This window comes from Salmo salar, chromosome ssa14, assembly GCF_905237065.1.
Source record: "Salmo salar chromosome ssa14, Ssal_v3.1, whole genome shotgun sequence".
Lineage (NCBI taxonomy): Eukaryota > Metazoa > Chordata > Actinopteri > Salmoniformes > Salmonidae > Salmo > Salmo salar.
Window position 1 is genome coordinate 78,000,641 of NC_059455.1, and position 16,488 is coordinate 78,017,128.

The 16,488-nt window shown below is 40.6% G+C and overlaps 1 protein-coding gene across 2 annotated transcripts in view; it reads right to left on the reverse strand.

Moving 5' to 3' along the window:
• Nucleotides 1–6,527: 6,527 nt before the first annotated feature.
• The window catches only part of LOC106570346 (uncharacterized), a 42,641-nt gene continuing 32,680 nt past the window's right edge, over nucleotides 6,528–16,488 (reverse strand). Inside the window, exon 5 of one of the 2 annotated variants that reach the window (XM_014142551.2) lies at nucleotides 6,528–9,268. In XM_014142551.2, coding sequence (XP_013998026.2) covers nucleotides 8,657–9,268 — 612 coding nt within the window. In that variant the 3' untranslated portion in view covers nucleotides 6,528–8,656. Of the gene's footprint in view, nucleotides 9,269–11,831; nucleotides 11,942–16,488 lie in introns of those variants that run through there. The other variant, XM_045694828.1, reaches the window with a different exon arrangement.

Consider the following 16,488-nt stretch of genomic DNA (forward strand, 5'->3'; position numbering starts at 1 on the left):
ATTGGCTCTCAGAAGGCGTCAGAAAGTGTAATGGGGTGTCTGCAGTTTTCTGGGAAAAAAACAGCAGGAGTTTTTGAGTGATCAGGCAGGGAACAGTGACACTGGAGATGCGCGTCCACGAGACGACTCCATTTTTTTCTTTCAGCCTTTGAATGAATACAACGTCGCCCGGTTGGAATATTATCGCTATTTTACGAGAAAAATAGCATAAAAATTGATTTTAAATAGCGTTTGACATGCTTCGAAGTACGGTAATGGAATATTTTGAAATTGTCACGAAATGCGCTCGCGCATCACCCTTCAGGTAGTGACTTGAACGCACGAACAAAACGGAGGTATTTGAATATAACTATGGATTATTTGGAACCAAAACGACATTTGTTGTTGAAGTAGAAGTCCTGGGAGTGCATTCTGATGAAGAACAGCAAAGGTAATCCAATTTTTCTTATAGTAAATCTGAGTTTGGTGAGGGCCAAACTTGGCGGGTGTCAAATTAGCTAGCCATGATGGCCGGGCTATGTACTCAGAATATTGCAAAATGTGCTTTCGCCGAAAAGCTATTTTAAAATCTGACACCGCGATTGCATAAAGGAGTTCTGTATCTATAATTCTTAAAATAATTGTTAACGTTTTTTGTCAACGTTTATCGTGAGTAATTTTGTAAATTCACCCGAAGTTTGCGGTGGGTATGCTAGTTCTGAACATCACATGCTAATGTAAAAAGCTGGTTTTTGATATAAATATGAACTTGATTGAACAAAACATGCATGTATTGTATAACATAATGTCCTAGGAGTGTCATCTGATGAAGATCATCAAAGGTTAGTGCTGCATTTAGCTGTGGTTTTGGTTTTTGTGACTTGTATGCTTGCTTTGAAAATGGCTGTGTGATTATTTTTGGCAGTGTACTCTCCTGACATAATCTAATGTTTTGCTTTCGCTGTAAAGCCTTTTTGAAATCGGACAATGTGGTTAGATTAACGAGAGTCTTGTCTTTAAAATGGTGTAAAATAGTCATGTTTGAGAAATTGAAGTTATAGCATTTTTGAGGTATTTGTATTTCGCGCCACGCTCTACCATTGGATATTGGTGAGGCGTTCCGCTAGTGCAGTGCTTCTCAAATTTCTGTTACGCCCCCCTAGGAAGAAGTAAACATTTCGCGCCCCCCAACTCTCCGCCGCGACTGTAAATAGTATTATTTGTCTATAAAATTATTATAAGTACAGCTCTGCATAACATTGTATCCTTATTAACATTAAAGAAAACAAAAAAAGAAAAAGAGAAATATAGATCAACTTACAACAAAGAATAACTTTATTAACATTGTTTTTTTAGTTTGTAACAGAAAAGACTTCAAGTGCATCAATTTGCCTGAAATGTTAAAAAAAATTCAAGCCTTATTTAAACTGTAAACATTTTTTGACCATTTGATACTGAAAAATAAAATAAAATATAATCAATAAATAATAATAAATTCAAATTGATCTGCAACATTAACTGGGACCTGTACTTGGTCTTCAGTGCAGCAACAGCAGAGAAGCCAGTCTCACAAAGATAAGATGTTGCAAAAGGAAGAAGAATGCCCATGGCCCTCTGCCCTAAGAGTGGATACTGCCTCTCTACACTCAGCCAGAATTCACTCAGTGTCTGTGAACCTCAGTCTCAATGTGGAGTCAGACGTCATATCAATGAACTGGTCCTCCTCTGCAGAGCTGAAACCAGTTGGAGCTGGTGCATTGAAAGGATCTCTCACCCAGTCATATTGGGAACTGTTTTCAGGGAAGTACTTTTTAAAGAATCCCATCAGTGATGAAATATGCTCCTTAATATATGGAATCACTGAGGTGGCATCATAGTCAGTGTCAACAAATTCATGCAGGTTCTCGAATGAATCAGTATTTCCTTCATCAAGTCGCCTGCCCCACATTGCAAGCTTTCGAGTGAAAGCGCTGATCTTGTCTGTGACCTAACGGAGGTGTTTATCTTTCCCTTGAAGCTGTAGATTTAGTTCATTTAGCTTTCCAAATATGTCACTCAGGTAGGCCAGTTTTGCCAGGAAGTTCTCATCACTAAATTTCTGTGATGTCATACTTGTGCTCCTGCTCCGAAAACATTCTTATCTGAGCTCAAACTCGGGACAAGACTTTTCCTCGTGACAGCCACCTTGCTTCACTGTGAAACATCACAGCTTGATGTTCAGCTCCCATCTCCTCACAGATAGCAGAGAATACTCTTGTTTTTAGTGGTCTGGTCTTTATAAAATTGACTACACCTACAATGTCAGTCATTCCCTCACTTAATTCAGAGGAAAGGTGCCTTGATGCCAGTGCTTCTCTGTGTATAACACAGTGTCCACTCAGCATTAGGTGAGGCCTTCTTGATGAGTGCCTGAAGTCCTTTTCTCATCCCTGCCATGGTCTGTGCAACATCACTGCAAACACCAATGCAGTTCTCCCACTTTAGCCCATTCTCAGTCAGGAAGCAGTCCAGCATTTTGAATAGCTCTTCAGCTGTGGCTCTGTCTCTGACATATTTACAAAAAAGTAGATCCTCACACAGGGAGTTTGTCATGTCAAAACGTACATAAGCGATAAACATTCTTTGTTGCTGTCAGTTGCTTCATCGAACTGTAAAGCAAAACGTTTGTCTTTGAGTTTATCTACCAGCTGTTATTTAAGATCGTTAGCAATGTCATTTATACGTCTGGCGACAGTGTCATTGGACAGAGGGATAGTTTTTATTTTTGCAGCACTTGCGTCATCCAGCATGACGGAGACCATGTCTAATGCTGCAGGCAGTATCAGCTCCTCTGCTATGGAGTGGGTTTTTTTGCACTGAGCAATTTGGTACGCCACCTTATATGATGCTAACAGTGCTCGCTGGTTTACTGAAGTAGCATTCAGAAAAAAGCGGGACGATTGTTGACAATATTCGGCACGTTTTCGCTGAAAAAAACTCTAGCGGCTTATCAGCGTGATTGGGGTGTAATGTCTTTAAGTGACGCCTTAATTTATTTGGCTTCATGCTGTCCGCTGCCAACATTTTTAGACACAGTAAACATACCGGTCTTTCCTCGTCTCCCACCATAGTCACAGTGAAGCCAAGCGCTACATACGCTTCGTCATATTTCCTCGTCTTAGCTTTCGGAGACTTACGTTTGTCTCATTATCTCTGTCTCTCTCCGCCTTTCTTTTCATCCCTGTTAAATATTTTTCCATTGTGTATCTTAAGGGTTTGTTATCTGCACTTCATATCTCCTGCTCTGTGCTGTGTGCTCTTGTTCGGTTAAAAAAAAAAACTACTCCCCGCGGCAAAAAAAAGCATGTTCCCCAGGGTCACACGCGCCCCCCCCCGGCATCGCTCCGAGCCCCCCAAGGGGGGCGTGCCCCACTATTTGAGAAGGACTGCCGCTAGCGGAACGTCTGTCCCTAACAGGTTTTAACAGCAATTGACAAAAATAAGTTAGCTGTTCATCAATGCATCCAGATTTGAGAAGATTGCAACCTGCAATATTATTGAATCTAAATATCTTAATGTCAACAGAATGCAGTTGTCCTATATGCCTATTTAGTGTTTGGATTGATTTCCCAATTAACACTTAACTTATCTTAAGAAGAAACGATCAGCCCTCTGCCTGTTTACACAAGTTTTAGCCCATGATTACATGATACACTATCAATCAGAACTTTATGGCCAGCTGTTTTAGCTGAGGAACACACAAATGAGTGGGATTTTTTTTAAATATTGTTTATTTTTTTATCAGATCCGATACCTGACCCTCTGCTGTGGCCTGGACCTGGGCTCAGGAATCAGACGAATGATGAGAAATTGGAACAGAGGAGCTGTGGACAGGCTACTCCTTGAAGGGCAGGAAGGGGAAGAGGGCCTTTAATGAGCTATCAATCTATGATGCTGTCACAAGTAAGTAAATGCACAAGTTTAGATTGTTATTTATTATTATTTAGTAGATAGTATTATTGGTCAAATGTGTATTTATTAACATTTCAAATGAATTAAATCAGTAACAAGGCAGTTACAAACTAAATGTGAAATCGGCGAGAGGACAAAGGAAAGGTCAAGGGAAGAGGTCTCATGGCCAAAACTGCCTATGAGGTATGAGAGGGACAATACCCAACCTCTGTCTCCGCCAGCATAGGTGGAAAAGTAATGATATGACATGGAATGTACCATTTCAATTATTTTTCACAACATAGGAGCGTCCCTGAAAGCACACCCCAAGGCTACCTACCAAGAGGTAGATGACAAAATAGCAGACAATGTCAAACATGCACCAGCTCGGCTCAAGAGTAAGAGAAAGGTATGACTAAAAATAACACACATTTTTAAAATGTTTTGCTTCAATTTAATCCGGTCAGTATAGGTAAATGATTGTGCCAGTACAAAAGGAACGTAGTAGGGAGTCGACGTTAAACCGGCATTTTGATAATTTGTTTATGGAAAATAATGACCAATTTCTGTTATTGTGACTTCCAGGAGCGGGTCGAGGAAGCGACAGTGGATGAGGATGGAGCAGCAACACCTGAATAAACATAAGTTATTCACTTTTAGCTTTAAGCAGTTTTACAGTTCTTGCTTGGAGTGCAGTGTTCATGTTTTTACTGACTTGTTATTTTGCGAGCTTATTGCTGTGATTTTGTTTACGACTCTATTGTGATACAGCTAAAACCTCTTACATCTAGGGGCTCCGCTAGCGGAACCCCTAGCCAATGGGATCGCATGGCGTGAAATACAAAAACAACTAAAATACCACAATTAAATTTTCTCAAACATATGACTATTTTACACCATTTGAAAGATAAATCTCTCCTGAATCCAACCACGTTGTCCGATATCAAAAAGGCTTTACAGCGAAAGCAAAACATTAGATTGTTAGGATACCACCACAGCAAAAAACAACACAGCCATTTTCCTAGCAAGGACAGGCATTTTCCAAGCAAGGGTAGCCGTACAAAAGCACAAAACCAGCTAAAATTATGCACTAACCTTTGACGATCTTCATCAGATGACACTCCTAGGACATTATGTTACACAATACATGTATGTTTTGTTCGATAAAGTTCATATTTATATCCAAAAACAGCATTTTACATTGGCGCTTGATGTTCAGAAAATGTATTTCCCACCAAAAACTTCCGGTGAATTTACAAAAATACTCATCATAAACGTTGACAAAATACATAACAATTATTTTAAGAATTATAGATACAGTACTCTTATGCACCCGCTGTCAGATTTCAAAATAACTTTACGTAGAATATTCTGAGTACTGAGCCCCAAGCTATTCAGTTAGCCATCCAGCCACGGCATCCACAAAACCCTGAAATGTGTTAAATAATATCTTACCTTTGCTGATCTTCGGCTGAATGCACTCGGAAGGTCTCCCACTTCCACAAGAAATGTTCGATAAAGTCCATCTATGTCGAAATAAATCCGTTTTGATGGCGCGTCCTGATCACCATTCCAAAATGCATCTATCCACCGTCAACGAAAAGTTAAAGTTCCCTCAGCGTTTGTAGAAACATGTCAAACCATGTTCACAATCAATCTTTAGGGTGTTATTATTGTGGAATTTCGATAATATTCCAACCGGACAATAGCAGATTCATTACAAAAGAAAAATGGCTAATCCTTCGTGAGCATGCGCGATGTAAGACAATGACCCCAGGTCGACCACATACTCTTCCGGGTATTATTCAATCAAATTGTAGTCTAGAAGCCTCAAACAAGGTTCTAATGACTGTTGACATCTAGTGGAAGCCTTAGGAAGTGCAATATGACATCAGACACTGTAGTTTAGACAGAACATCATTTGAAATGACTACAGCCATCTGAGGTCAAACTTCCTGGATGGATTTTTCTCAGGTTTTTGCCTGCCATATGAGTTCTGTTATACTCACAGACACCATTCAAACAGTTTTAGAAACTTCAGAGTTTTCTATCCAAATCTACTAATAATATGCATATCCTACCTTCTGATTTGCATTTTAATGAGGGAAATAAGCATTTGACCCCTCTGCAAAACATGACTTAGTACTTGGTGGCAGAACCCTTGTTGGCAATCACAGAGGTCAGATGTTTCTTGTTTGCCACCAGGTTTGCACACATCTCAGGAGGGATTTTGTCCCACTCCTCTTTGCAGATCTTCTCCAAGTCATTAAGGTTTCCAGGCTGACGTTTGGCAACTCGAACCTTCAGCTCCCTCCACAGATTTTCTATGGGATTAAGGTCTGGAGACTGGCTAGGCCACTCAGGACCTTAAATTTGGAGAGACCCACTTGGTGTCCCACCGCTGAGGCAGGCTCTTGGAGTGAATCACACAAACTCTATACTATAAGTAAGAACTTTGCTTACCTCTAAGTGTCCACTTGTTTGTGTAGTTCGTCCAAAAAGACCCGTCCGCAGCTGCAGATTCCCACTTTTATTTGTCCCTTATAGCCACTGCTGGCAAGCTTGCCATTTATGTCGTAGAAATATTCACTTAATAATATCTCTCAAATACCGGGAGCTTGTGAGTTCAAATAGACTTTATTACAAAGTAACAAGCCGAGCTGGTCCATCGAGCAACTGTCTTTCCCAGTCTCAGCACAGTCCGTTTATACATTGTCAAGTTTACACATCTTATAGTTGTTCCCCTTATGTTAATAATCAACCATTTTTTTTGCTTCACGCCACTATGGTTTCCCACTCTAAATTCCTTCCCGCGGGCGGGCGTTCCCTGCCCCTCCAAATCCTTGGACCGATTTATATTGGTGGAACAATTGTGACTTTGGTTAAAAAATTATATCAACCCCCACCAGGCTGCAGTCATAAGTACATTCATTATATTAATGATATCAACACCCATCAGGTTAAGTACATTCATTATATTATACTGACACTTCTTATCCAGGCATGCATCTGGATTACAATGTGTCTATTTCTTTGGTATATTGATTTTTCTCATGCTATATAGATGTAATTATAGGTTTCTTTTAAGCTAGATGCCCACATTAGTCCCTGAAAACAAAACAATGTGAAAAAAAAGTTGGCTACATGTCTTTAGCTGGCTAGCAAGTTCACCAATTCATGATTTAAAAACTGTCAGGGTCTTCAGAATTGACACATTGCTGAATTTACGATTAGGCATAGTTAATTTAGTTGTTCATCTCTGAACAGCTGATAAGCAGGAAGAGATCGCCTACTAACGTTAGCTAGCTATCGTGTACAACTTGTGAGCTTGCATTGCAAATGGCTGTTAAAAAAAAGCTTTTTTAAATGAATATAAAAGTAATTTGTTAAACATTTCAACATAATGTTGTGAATAAATAAATTATATACTTAAAGTTATTCCTTATTCTTCTGGAAAATGTTCTCCCAAGGGGGGACGTGTCCACCATTTAATTCAGCATTGTTATCGGACAGCCTCCCCAGCGAAGGATACATGGGATGCTGTCTTCAAAAATGCCTGAATGACGGCACATTAGAAGGCTGCATTTTAAATTAACACTGGGATTGTCTTTTGTCATTTATGAATGTGCTATTCAATCTGTTTCTATGTGCTTTAGTAGTAAAGGCCCCAAAAAATATTTTTTATCAAATATGTTTTTATAGATACACGGGCCACAAAATTTGTAATCAAATTGCTAAATGATCCATGGTATGACCATCTTGATCAGGCTTAGACTTTTAGTGTCACGTCCTGACCATAGTAAGACGTTATTTTCTATGGTAGAGTAGGTCAGGGCGTGACAGGGGGTGTTTTGTTTTTCTATGTTTTCGATTTCTATGTTCTTAGGTTCTAGTTTTGGTATTTCTATGTTGGCTTGTTTGGGATGATCTCCAATTGGAGGCAGCTGGTCCTCGTTGTCTCTAATTGGAGATCATATTTAAGTAGGGGTTTTTCTTCCTGGGTTTTGTGGGTGATTGTTTGTAGTGTTTGTTCTCCTCTACATCACGGTTTGTTTTGTCTATTCAGTTATTTTTATGCATTGCATGAGTTTCATAGAGTAAATAAAATGTGGAACTATCAACATGCTGCGCTTTGGTCTGCTCCTTTCGAAAGCCGTGACATTTAGAGGTTTTAAATGCTTTGTCTAGAGACTTGAGTGTGAAGAAGTAAAGTTGAAAATCACAATTAAAATAATCTTAAACATTCAATGCTGTTTCTTGAATGTGAGTATTTAATAAAATACAGCAGGTATATTGTTAATAATACAGTATCTCCATAGAGGTACTCTAAACAGCAATCCCCCACTACTTCACAGATGTCTTTTTTAAACTTTTTAAAAACTTTATTTAACTAGGCAAGTCAGTTAACACATTTTTATTTACAATGACGGCCTACCAAAGGCAAAAGGCCTCCTGCGGGGACAGGGGCTGGGATTAAAAATAAAATACAAATTCATCAAAAATATAGGACAAAACACATCACGACAAGAGACAACTTAACACTACACAAAGAGAGAATAAGAGCTGATACTGTAGCTATAGCCTAGTAATTACACTATTGTATGCAAAGACTGGTTCACTGCTTTGGCAATGTTTCAACGCTAGCTGTCAGCTACAAATCACATGTTGCTAGCCCTGCACCAAGCTATGTTTAATGTTTTGGATGTCAGTGTGTTGCATTATGTGTGTACAGTATCTCTGCATGTGGTTAACCATAATAGGGTAGATCTAAAATAAATCCTGACCCATTGAGATTCTCTACCAGGTGTGCCTTTACTTCTTCTCGCACCTGCTCTCTCTCCAGATCAACTAATGGTATTTCCTTATCATTATCAAAGAGAAATTTGCTCAAGCTCTCCGCCTCTGCGCAGTTCCCATAGGGCCAACTCTTCACTTCCGATGGCTGGGTTGGTTCATTCAGGCCAAACAGAGCAACACAGGATTTGCAAGGATCCATATTTTCCCCTCTCCACACATTGAAAGCCTGGCACCTGACAGACTCTGGTAGTTTCATGGTGCCATCAAAGTTCTCTCTCTTTGTCTTGTCTGGCTTGTATGTCATCACGGCATTGGATACACCATCGTGCCAGGTGCGCAGACAGGATACAGCGACCATGATCTGTCCAGCCTTCTTCCCATTGCAGGACATTGATGCTCCATAGTACCTCACTGTTTTAGGACCAGAGCTGAGATTCTTTTGAGAGATGCAGATACACGTGCCAATAAAATTCATTTTTTTCATCAATTTCATATTTTTGACACGATAACTCAGGTCCTTCTTTATGGCATCTTCATTTTCTTCTCCGATGTTGGACACAACCTGGGAGTACAAAAGAAAATCTTAAACCAGTCTAAAGCCACCACTGTCCGTCCAACATTCTCTGGTTGGCTGGACGAAGCGGAACAAGACACTGAGGAAATAGAGCAATGATCTATTTATACCACTTCCATGGCTGCGGCGAGCACCAGACAAAGTTAAATAGGAATGCTCAAATAAAATACAATTTTATTGGTCACATACACATGGTTAGCAGATGTTAATGTGAGTGTAGTGAAATGCTTGTGCTTCTAGTTCTGACAATGCAGTAATATCTAACAAGTAATCTAACAAATTCACAACAACTACATTATACACACAAATGTAAAGGGATGAATAAGAATATGTACATATCAAATCAAATTTTATGTCACATACACATGGTTAGCAGATGTTAATGCGAGTGTAGCGAAATGCTTGTGCTCCTAGTTCCGACCATGCAGTAATATCTAACAAGTAATCTAACCTAACAATTTCACAACACTACCCTACAAGTGTAACGGAATGAATACGAATATGTACATAAAAATATATGAATGAGTGATGGCCGAACGGCATAGGCAAGATGCAGTAGATGGTATAGAGTACAGTATATACATATAAGATGAGTAATGTAGGGTATGTAAACATTATATAAAGTGGCATTGTTTAAAGTGGCTAGTGATACATTTAATTACATCAAGATGGCAAGATGCAGTAGATGGTATAGCATACAGTATATACATATGAGATGAGTAATGTAGGGTATGTAAACATTATATAAAGTGGCATTGTTTAGTGGCTAGTGATAAATTGATTACATCAGCAGTCCAGCATTGTCACGTCCTGGCCAGTATATAAGGTTAATTGTTTTGTAGTTTGGTCAGGGCGTGGCAGGGGGTATTTGTTTTATGTGGTTCGGGGTGGTGTGTTTGTGTAAAGGGTGTTTGATTTAGTAATTCCGGGTTTTGGTTTATGTTTAGTTAATTCTATGGTTAGTCTAGGTTGTGTGTTTCTATGTTTGGTTGATTGGGGTTGGGACTCTCAGTTGAAGGCAGGTGTTGTCTATCTGCCTTTGATTGAGAGTTCCATATATTAGGGTGTGTTTGTATGTGTGATTGGTGGGTGATTATTCTGTGTATAGCCTTGTGCCTTACCAGACTGTTTATTTGTCGAGTGTTCGTTTTTTGTGTTTTGTTATTTTGTATGTTCATTTTTTGAGATTAATTAAAAATCAAGATGAGCATTCACGTACCTGCTGCGTATTGGTCCACATTTTCTGATGACGATTTCGCATTATCGTCAGAAGACGAAGACAACAACTGTGACAAGCATTTTGAATAGCTCTTCAGCTGTGGCTCTGTCTCTGACATATTTACAAAAAAGTAGATCCTCACACAGGGAGTTTGTCATGTCAAAACGTACATAAGCGATAAACATTCTTTGTTGCTGTCAGTTGCTTCATCGAACTGTAAGGCAAAACGTTTGTCTTTGAGTTTATCTACCAGCTGTTATTTAAGATCGTTAGCAATGTCATTTATACGTCTGGCGACAGTGTCATTGGACAGAGGGATAGTTTTTATTTTTGCAGCACTTGCGTCATCCAGCATGACGGAGACCATGTCTAATGCTGCAGGCAGTATCAGCTCCTCTGCTATGGAGTGGGTTTTTTTGCACTGAGCAATTTGGTACGCCACCTTATATGATGCTAACAGTGCTCGCTGGTTTACTGAAGTAGCATTCAGAAAAAAGCGGGACGATTGTTGACAATATTCGGCACGTTTTCGCTGAAAAAAACTCTAGCGGCTTATCAGCGTGATTGGGGTGTAATGTCTTTAAGTGACGCCTTAATTTATTTGGCTTCATGCTGTCCGCTGCCAACATTTTTAGACACAGTAAACATACCGGTCTTTCCTCGTCTCCCACCATAGTCACAGTGAAGCCAAGCGCTACATACGCTTCGTCATATTTCCTCGTCTTAGCTTTCGGGAGACTTACGTTTGTCTCATTATCTCTGTCTCTCTCCGCCTTTCTTTTCATCCCTGTTAAATATTTTTCCATTGTGTATCTTAAGGGTTTGTTATCTGCACTTCATATCTCCTGCTCTGTGCTGTGTGCTCTTGTTCGGTTAAAAAAAAAAACTACTCCCCGCGGCAAAAAAAAGCATGTTCCCCAGGGTCACACGCGCCCCCGGCATCGCTCCGAGCCCCCCCAGGGGGGCGTGCCCCACTATTTGAGAAGGACTGCCGCTAGCGGAACGTCTGTCCCTAACAGGTTTTAACAGCAATTGACAAAAATAAGTTAGCTGTTCATCAATGCATCCAGATTTGAGAAGATTGCAACCTGCAATATTATTGAATCTAAATATCTTAATGTCAACAGAATGCAGTTGTCCTATATGCCTATTTAGTGTTTGGATTGATTTCCCAATTAACACTTAACTTATCTTAAGAAGAAACGATCAGCCCTCTGCCTGTTTACACAAGTTTTAGCCCATGATTACATGATACACTATCAATCAGAACTTTATGGCCAGCTGTTTTAGCTGAGGAACACACAAATGAGTGGGATTTTTTTAAATATTGTTTATTTTTTTATCAGATCCGATACCTGACCCTCTGCTGTGGCCTGGACCTGGGCTCAGGAATCAGACGAATGATGAGAAATTGGAACAGAGGAGCTGTGGACAGGCTACTCCTTGAAGGGCAGGAAGGGGAAGAGGGCCTTTAATGAGCTATCAATCTATGATGCTGTCACAAGTAAGTAAATGCACAAGTTTAGATTGTTATTTATTATTATTTAGTAGATAGTATTATTGGTCAAATGTGTATTTATTAACATTTCAAATGAATTAAATCAGTAACAAGGCAGTTACAAACTAAATGTGAAATCGGCGAGAGGACAAAGGAAAGGTCAAGGGAAGAGGTCTCATGGCCAAAACTGCCTATGAGGTATGAGAGGGACAATACCCAACCTCTGTCTCCGCCAGCATAGGTGGAAAAGTAATGATATGACATGGAATGTACCATTTCAATTATTTTTCACAACATAGGAGCGTCCCTGAAAGCACACCCCAAGGCTACCTACCAAGAGGTAGATGACAAAATAGCAGACAATGTCAAACATGCACCAGCTCGGCTCAAGAGTAAGAGAAAGGTATGACTAAAAATAACACAATTTAAAAAAAAATGTTTTGCTTCAATTTAATCCAGTCGGTCAGTATAGGTAAATGATTGTGCTAGTACAAAAAGAATGTAATAGGGAGTCGACGTTAAACCGGCATTTTGATAATTTGTTTACGGAAAATAATGACCAATTTATGTTATTGTGACTTCCAGGAGCGGGTCGAGGAAGCGACAGTGGATGAGGATGGAGCAGCAACACCTGAAATACCTCCGTTTTGTTTGTGCGTTCAGATCACTATCCAAAGGCATAATGCGCTAGCGCAGTACCAGAGACGAAAAGTAAAATAGTTCCATTACCGTTTGTAGAAACATGTCAAACATTGTTGACAATCTATCTTTAGGGGATTTTTAACGTAAAAATGCAATAATATTCCAACCGGACAATAGCGTATTCATTCCAGGAGAAAAAGAAGGAACGGGGTGCTCGCGAGCTCACGCATCACCAAGCCATTTGTCCTCAGGCAGTCCACTCATTGACTGAGCTACTATTCTCTGCCCAGTAACAGGAGAAGGATGAAAAAACTTTCTAAAGGCTGTTGACAGCCAATGGAAGCCTTAGGAAGTGCAACGGGACCCCACAGACACTGTAGTTTCGATAGGAATTCAAAAGAACTACAATTCTCAGATTTCCCACTTCCTGGTTGGATTTTTCTCAGGTTTTTGCCTACCATATGAGTTCTGTTATACTCACAGACATCATTCAAACAGTTTTAGAAACTTCAGAGAGTTTTCTATCCAAATCTACTAATAATATGCAAATATTTGACTCTGGGCCCGAGTATTAGGCAGTTTACTCTGGGCACGCTTTTCATCCAAAATTGAAAATACTGCCCCCTATACCCTAAAAAGTTAGTGGCCAGAGATTTGAGTGTGTATGTTGGCAGCAGCCTCTCTATGTTAGTGATGGCTGTTTAACTTCTTACATCTAGGGGTTCCGCCAGCGGGACCCCTAGCCAACAGCCAATGGGATCGCATGGCGTGAAATACAAAAACAACTAAAATACCACAATTCAATTTTCTCAAACAATCAACTATTTTACACCATTTTAAAGATAAGACTCTCGTTAATCTAACCACATTGTCCCACTTCAAAAAGGCTTTACAGCGAAAGCAAAACATTAGATTATGTTAGGAGAGTACATAGACACAAATAATCACACAGCCATTTTCCAAGCAAGGGTATATGTCACAGAAACCAAAAACACAGTTAAATTATGCACTAACCTTTGACGATCTTCATCAGATGACACTCCTAGGACATTATGTTACACAATACATGTATGTTTTGTTCGATAAAGTTCATATTTATATCCAAAAACAGCATTTTACATTGGCGCTTGATGTTCAGAAAATGTATTTCCCACCAAAAACTTCCGGTGAATTTACAAAAATACTCACCATAAACGTTGACAAAATACATAACAATTGTTTTAAGAATTATAGATACAGAACTCCTTTATGCAATCGCTGTGTCAGATTTTAAAATAGCTTTTTGGCGAAAGCACATTTTTCAATATTCTGAGTACATAGCTCGCCATCACGGCACCCGACCAACTTCGGGGTCACCTAAACTCAGAATTAGTATTAGAAATAGTGTATTACCTTTGCTGATCGTCATCAGAATGCACTCCCAGGACTGCTACTTCCACAAGAAATGTTGTTTTTGTTCGAAATAATCCATAGTTATATCCAAATACCATATGAGTTATGTTGTACTCACAGACATCATTCAAACAGTTTTAGAAACTTCAGTGTTTTCTATCCAAATCTACTAATAATATGTATATTCTCATTTCTGGGCAAGAGTAGTAACCAGTTTAAATTGGGTATGTTTTTCATCCAGCCGTGAAAATACTGCCCCCTATCCTAAACAGGTTAACGGTCTGATGGCCTTGAGATAGAAGCTGTTCTTCAGTCTCTCGGTCCCAGCTTTGATGCACCTGTACTGACCTCGCCTTCTGGATAATAGCAGGGTGAACAGTTAATGGCTCGGGTGGTTGTTGTCCTTGATGATCTTTTTGGCCTTCCTGTGACATTAGGTGCTGGTAGGTGTCCTGGAGGGCAGGTAGTTTGCCCCCGGTGATGCGTTATGCAGACCGCACTACCCTCTGGAGAGCCTTGCGGTTGAGGGCGGTGCAGTTGCCATACCAGGCAGTGATACAGCCCGACATGATGCTCTCGATTGTGCATCTGTAAAAGTTTGAGTGTTTTCGGTGACAAGCCAAATTTCTTCAGCCTCCTGAGGTTGAAGAGGCGCTGTTGCACCTTCTTCACCACGTTGTCTGTGTGGGTGGACCATTTCAGTTTGTCCGTGATGTGTACGCCGAGGAACTTAAAACTTTCCACCTTCCCCACTACTGTCCTGTCAATATGGATGGGGGGGTGCTCCCTCTGTTTCCTGAAGTCCACGATCATCTCCTTTGTTTTGTTGACATTGAGTGAGAGGTTATTTTCCTGACACCACACCCCGAGGGCCCTCACCTCCTTCCTGTAGGCCGTCTCGTCATTGTTGGTAATCAAACCTACCACTGTAGTGTCGTCTGCAAACTTGATGATTGAGTTGGAAGCGTGCATGGCCACACAGTCGTGGGTGAACAGGGAGTACAGGAGAGGGCTGAGAACGCACCCTTGTGGGAACCCAGTGTTGAGGATCAGCAGGGTGGAGATGTTTTCCTACCCTCACCACCTGGGGGCGGCCCGTCAGAAAGTCCAGGACCCAGTTGCACAGGGCGGGGTTGAGACCCAGGGTCTCGAGCTTAATGAGGAGTTTGGAAAGAACTATGGTGTTAAATGCTGAGCTACAGTCAATGAACAGCATTCTTCCATAGATATTTATCTTGTCCAGATGGGATAGGGCAGTGTGCAGTGTGATGGCGATTTCATCGTCAGTGGACCTATTGGTGCTGTAAGCAAATTGCAGTGGGTCTAGGGTATCAGGTAGGGTGGAGGTGATATGATCCTTGACTAGTCTCTCAAAGCACTTCATGATGACAGAAGTGAGTGCAACGGATCAATAGTCATTTAGTTCAAGTTACCTTAGCTTTTTTGGGAACAGGAACAATGGTAGCCATCTTGAAGCATGTAGGGACAGCAGACTGAGATAGGGATTGATTGAATATGTCCGTAAACACACCAGCCAGCTGGTCTGCGCATGCTCTGAGGACGCGGCTAGGGATGCCATCTGGGCTGGCAGCCTTGCGAGGGTTAACACGTTTAAATGTTTTACTCACGTTGGCCACAGAGAAGGAGAGCCCACAGGCTTTGGTAGCGGGCCGTGTCAGTGGCACTGTATTGTCCTTGCAAAGAAGTTGTTTAATTTGTCTGGGAGCAAGACGTCGATGTCTGGTTTTCTTTTTGTAATCCGTGATTGACTGTAGACCCTGCCACATACATCTCGTGTTTGAGTCGTTGAATTGCGACTCTACTTTGTCTCTATACTAATGCTTTGCTTGTTTGATTGCCTTGCAGAGGGAATAGCTGCACTGTTTGTATTCGGTCATGTTTCTAGTCGCCTTGCCTTGATTAAAAGCGGTTGTTCACACAGTTTTGCGCGAATGCTGCCATTTTGTCACGGCTTATGTCGTATTCATATGCTGTCTGAGTGACTCAAAACACTAACAAAATGAATGAGTGCCCCCTACAGGTCGGGGCCCCTTGGCATGTGCTCTGCATGCCTGGTTTGTAACCCGGCCATTTGCACAGCACACCTCTCTCTGTCCATCGGTCGGCTACAGTAGCAATAGCCATTAGCCATTCAAAAAATATTGAATCAACGTTCTACTACACCTTACACAGACATACACAGATGTTACTTATTGTTAGTTTAGAGGAGGAATTGTGTCAACTGAGAAAAGGTTTAAATAGAAAACGTGACTTTTTCTGTAATGTTTTTCTATATGGTTTTCACTGGGATGGTGAGCTAATTCCTGGATGTGCATGGAATCTGAGGTTCCATGAACATTCAACTCCTACCTACTAGCTGTGATACATTTACATCATTAAAATGTATAATATTGTGTGACATTCAAGCAACACTGAAGTAGCCGTTCGAATGAGGGT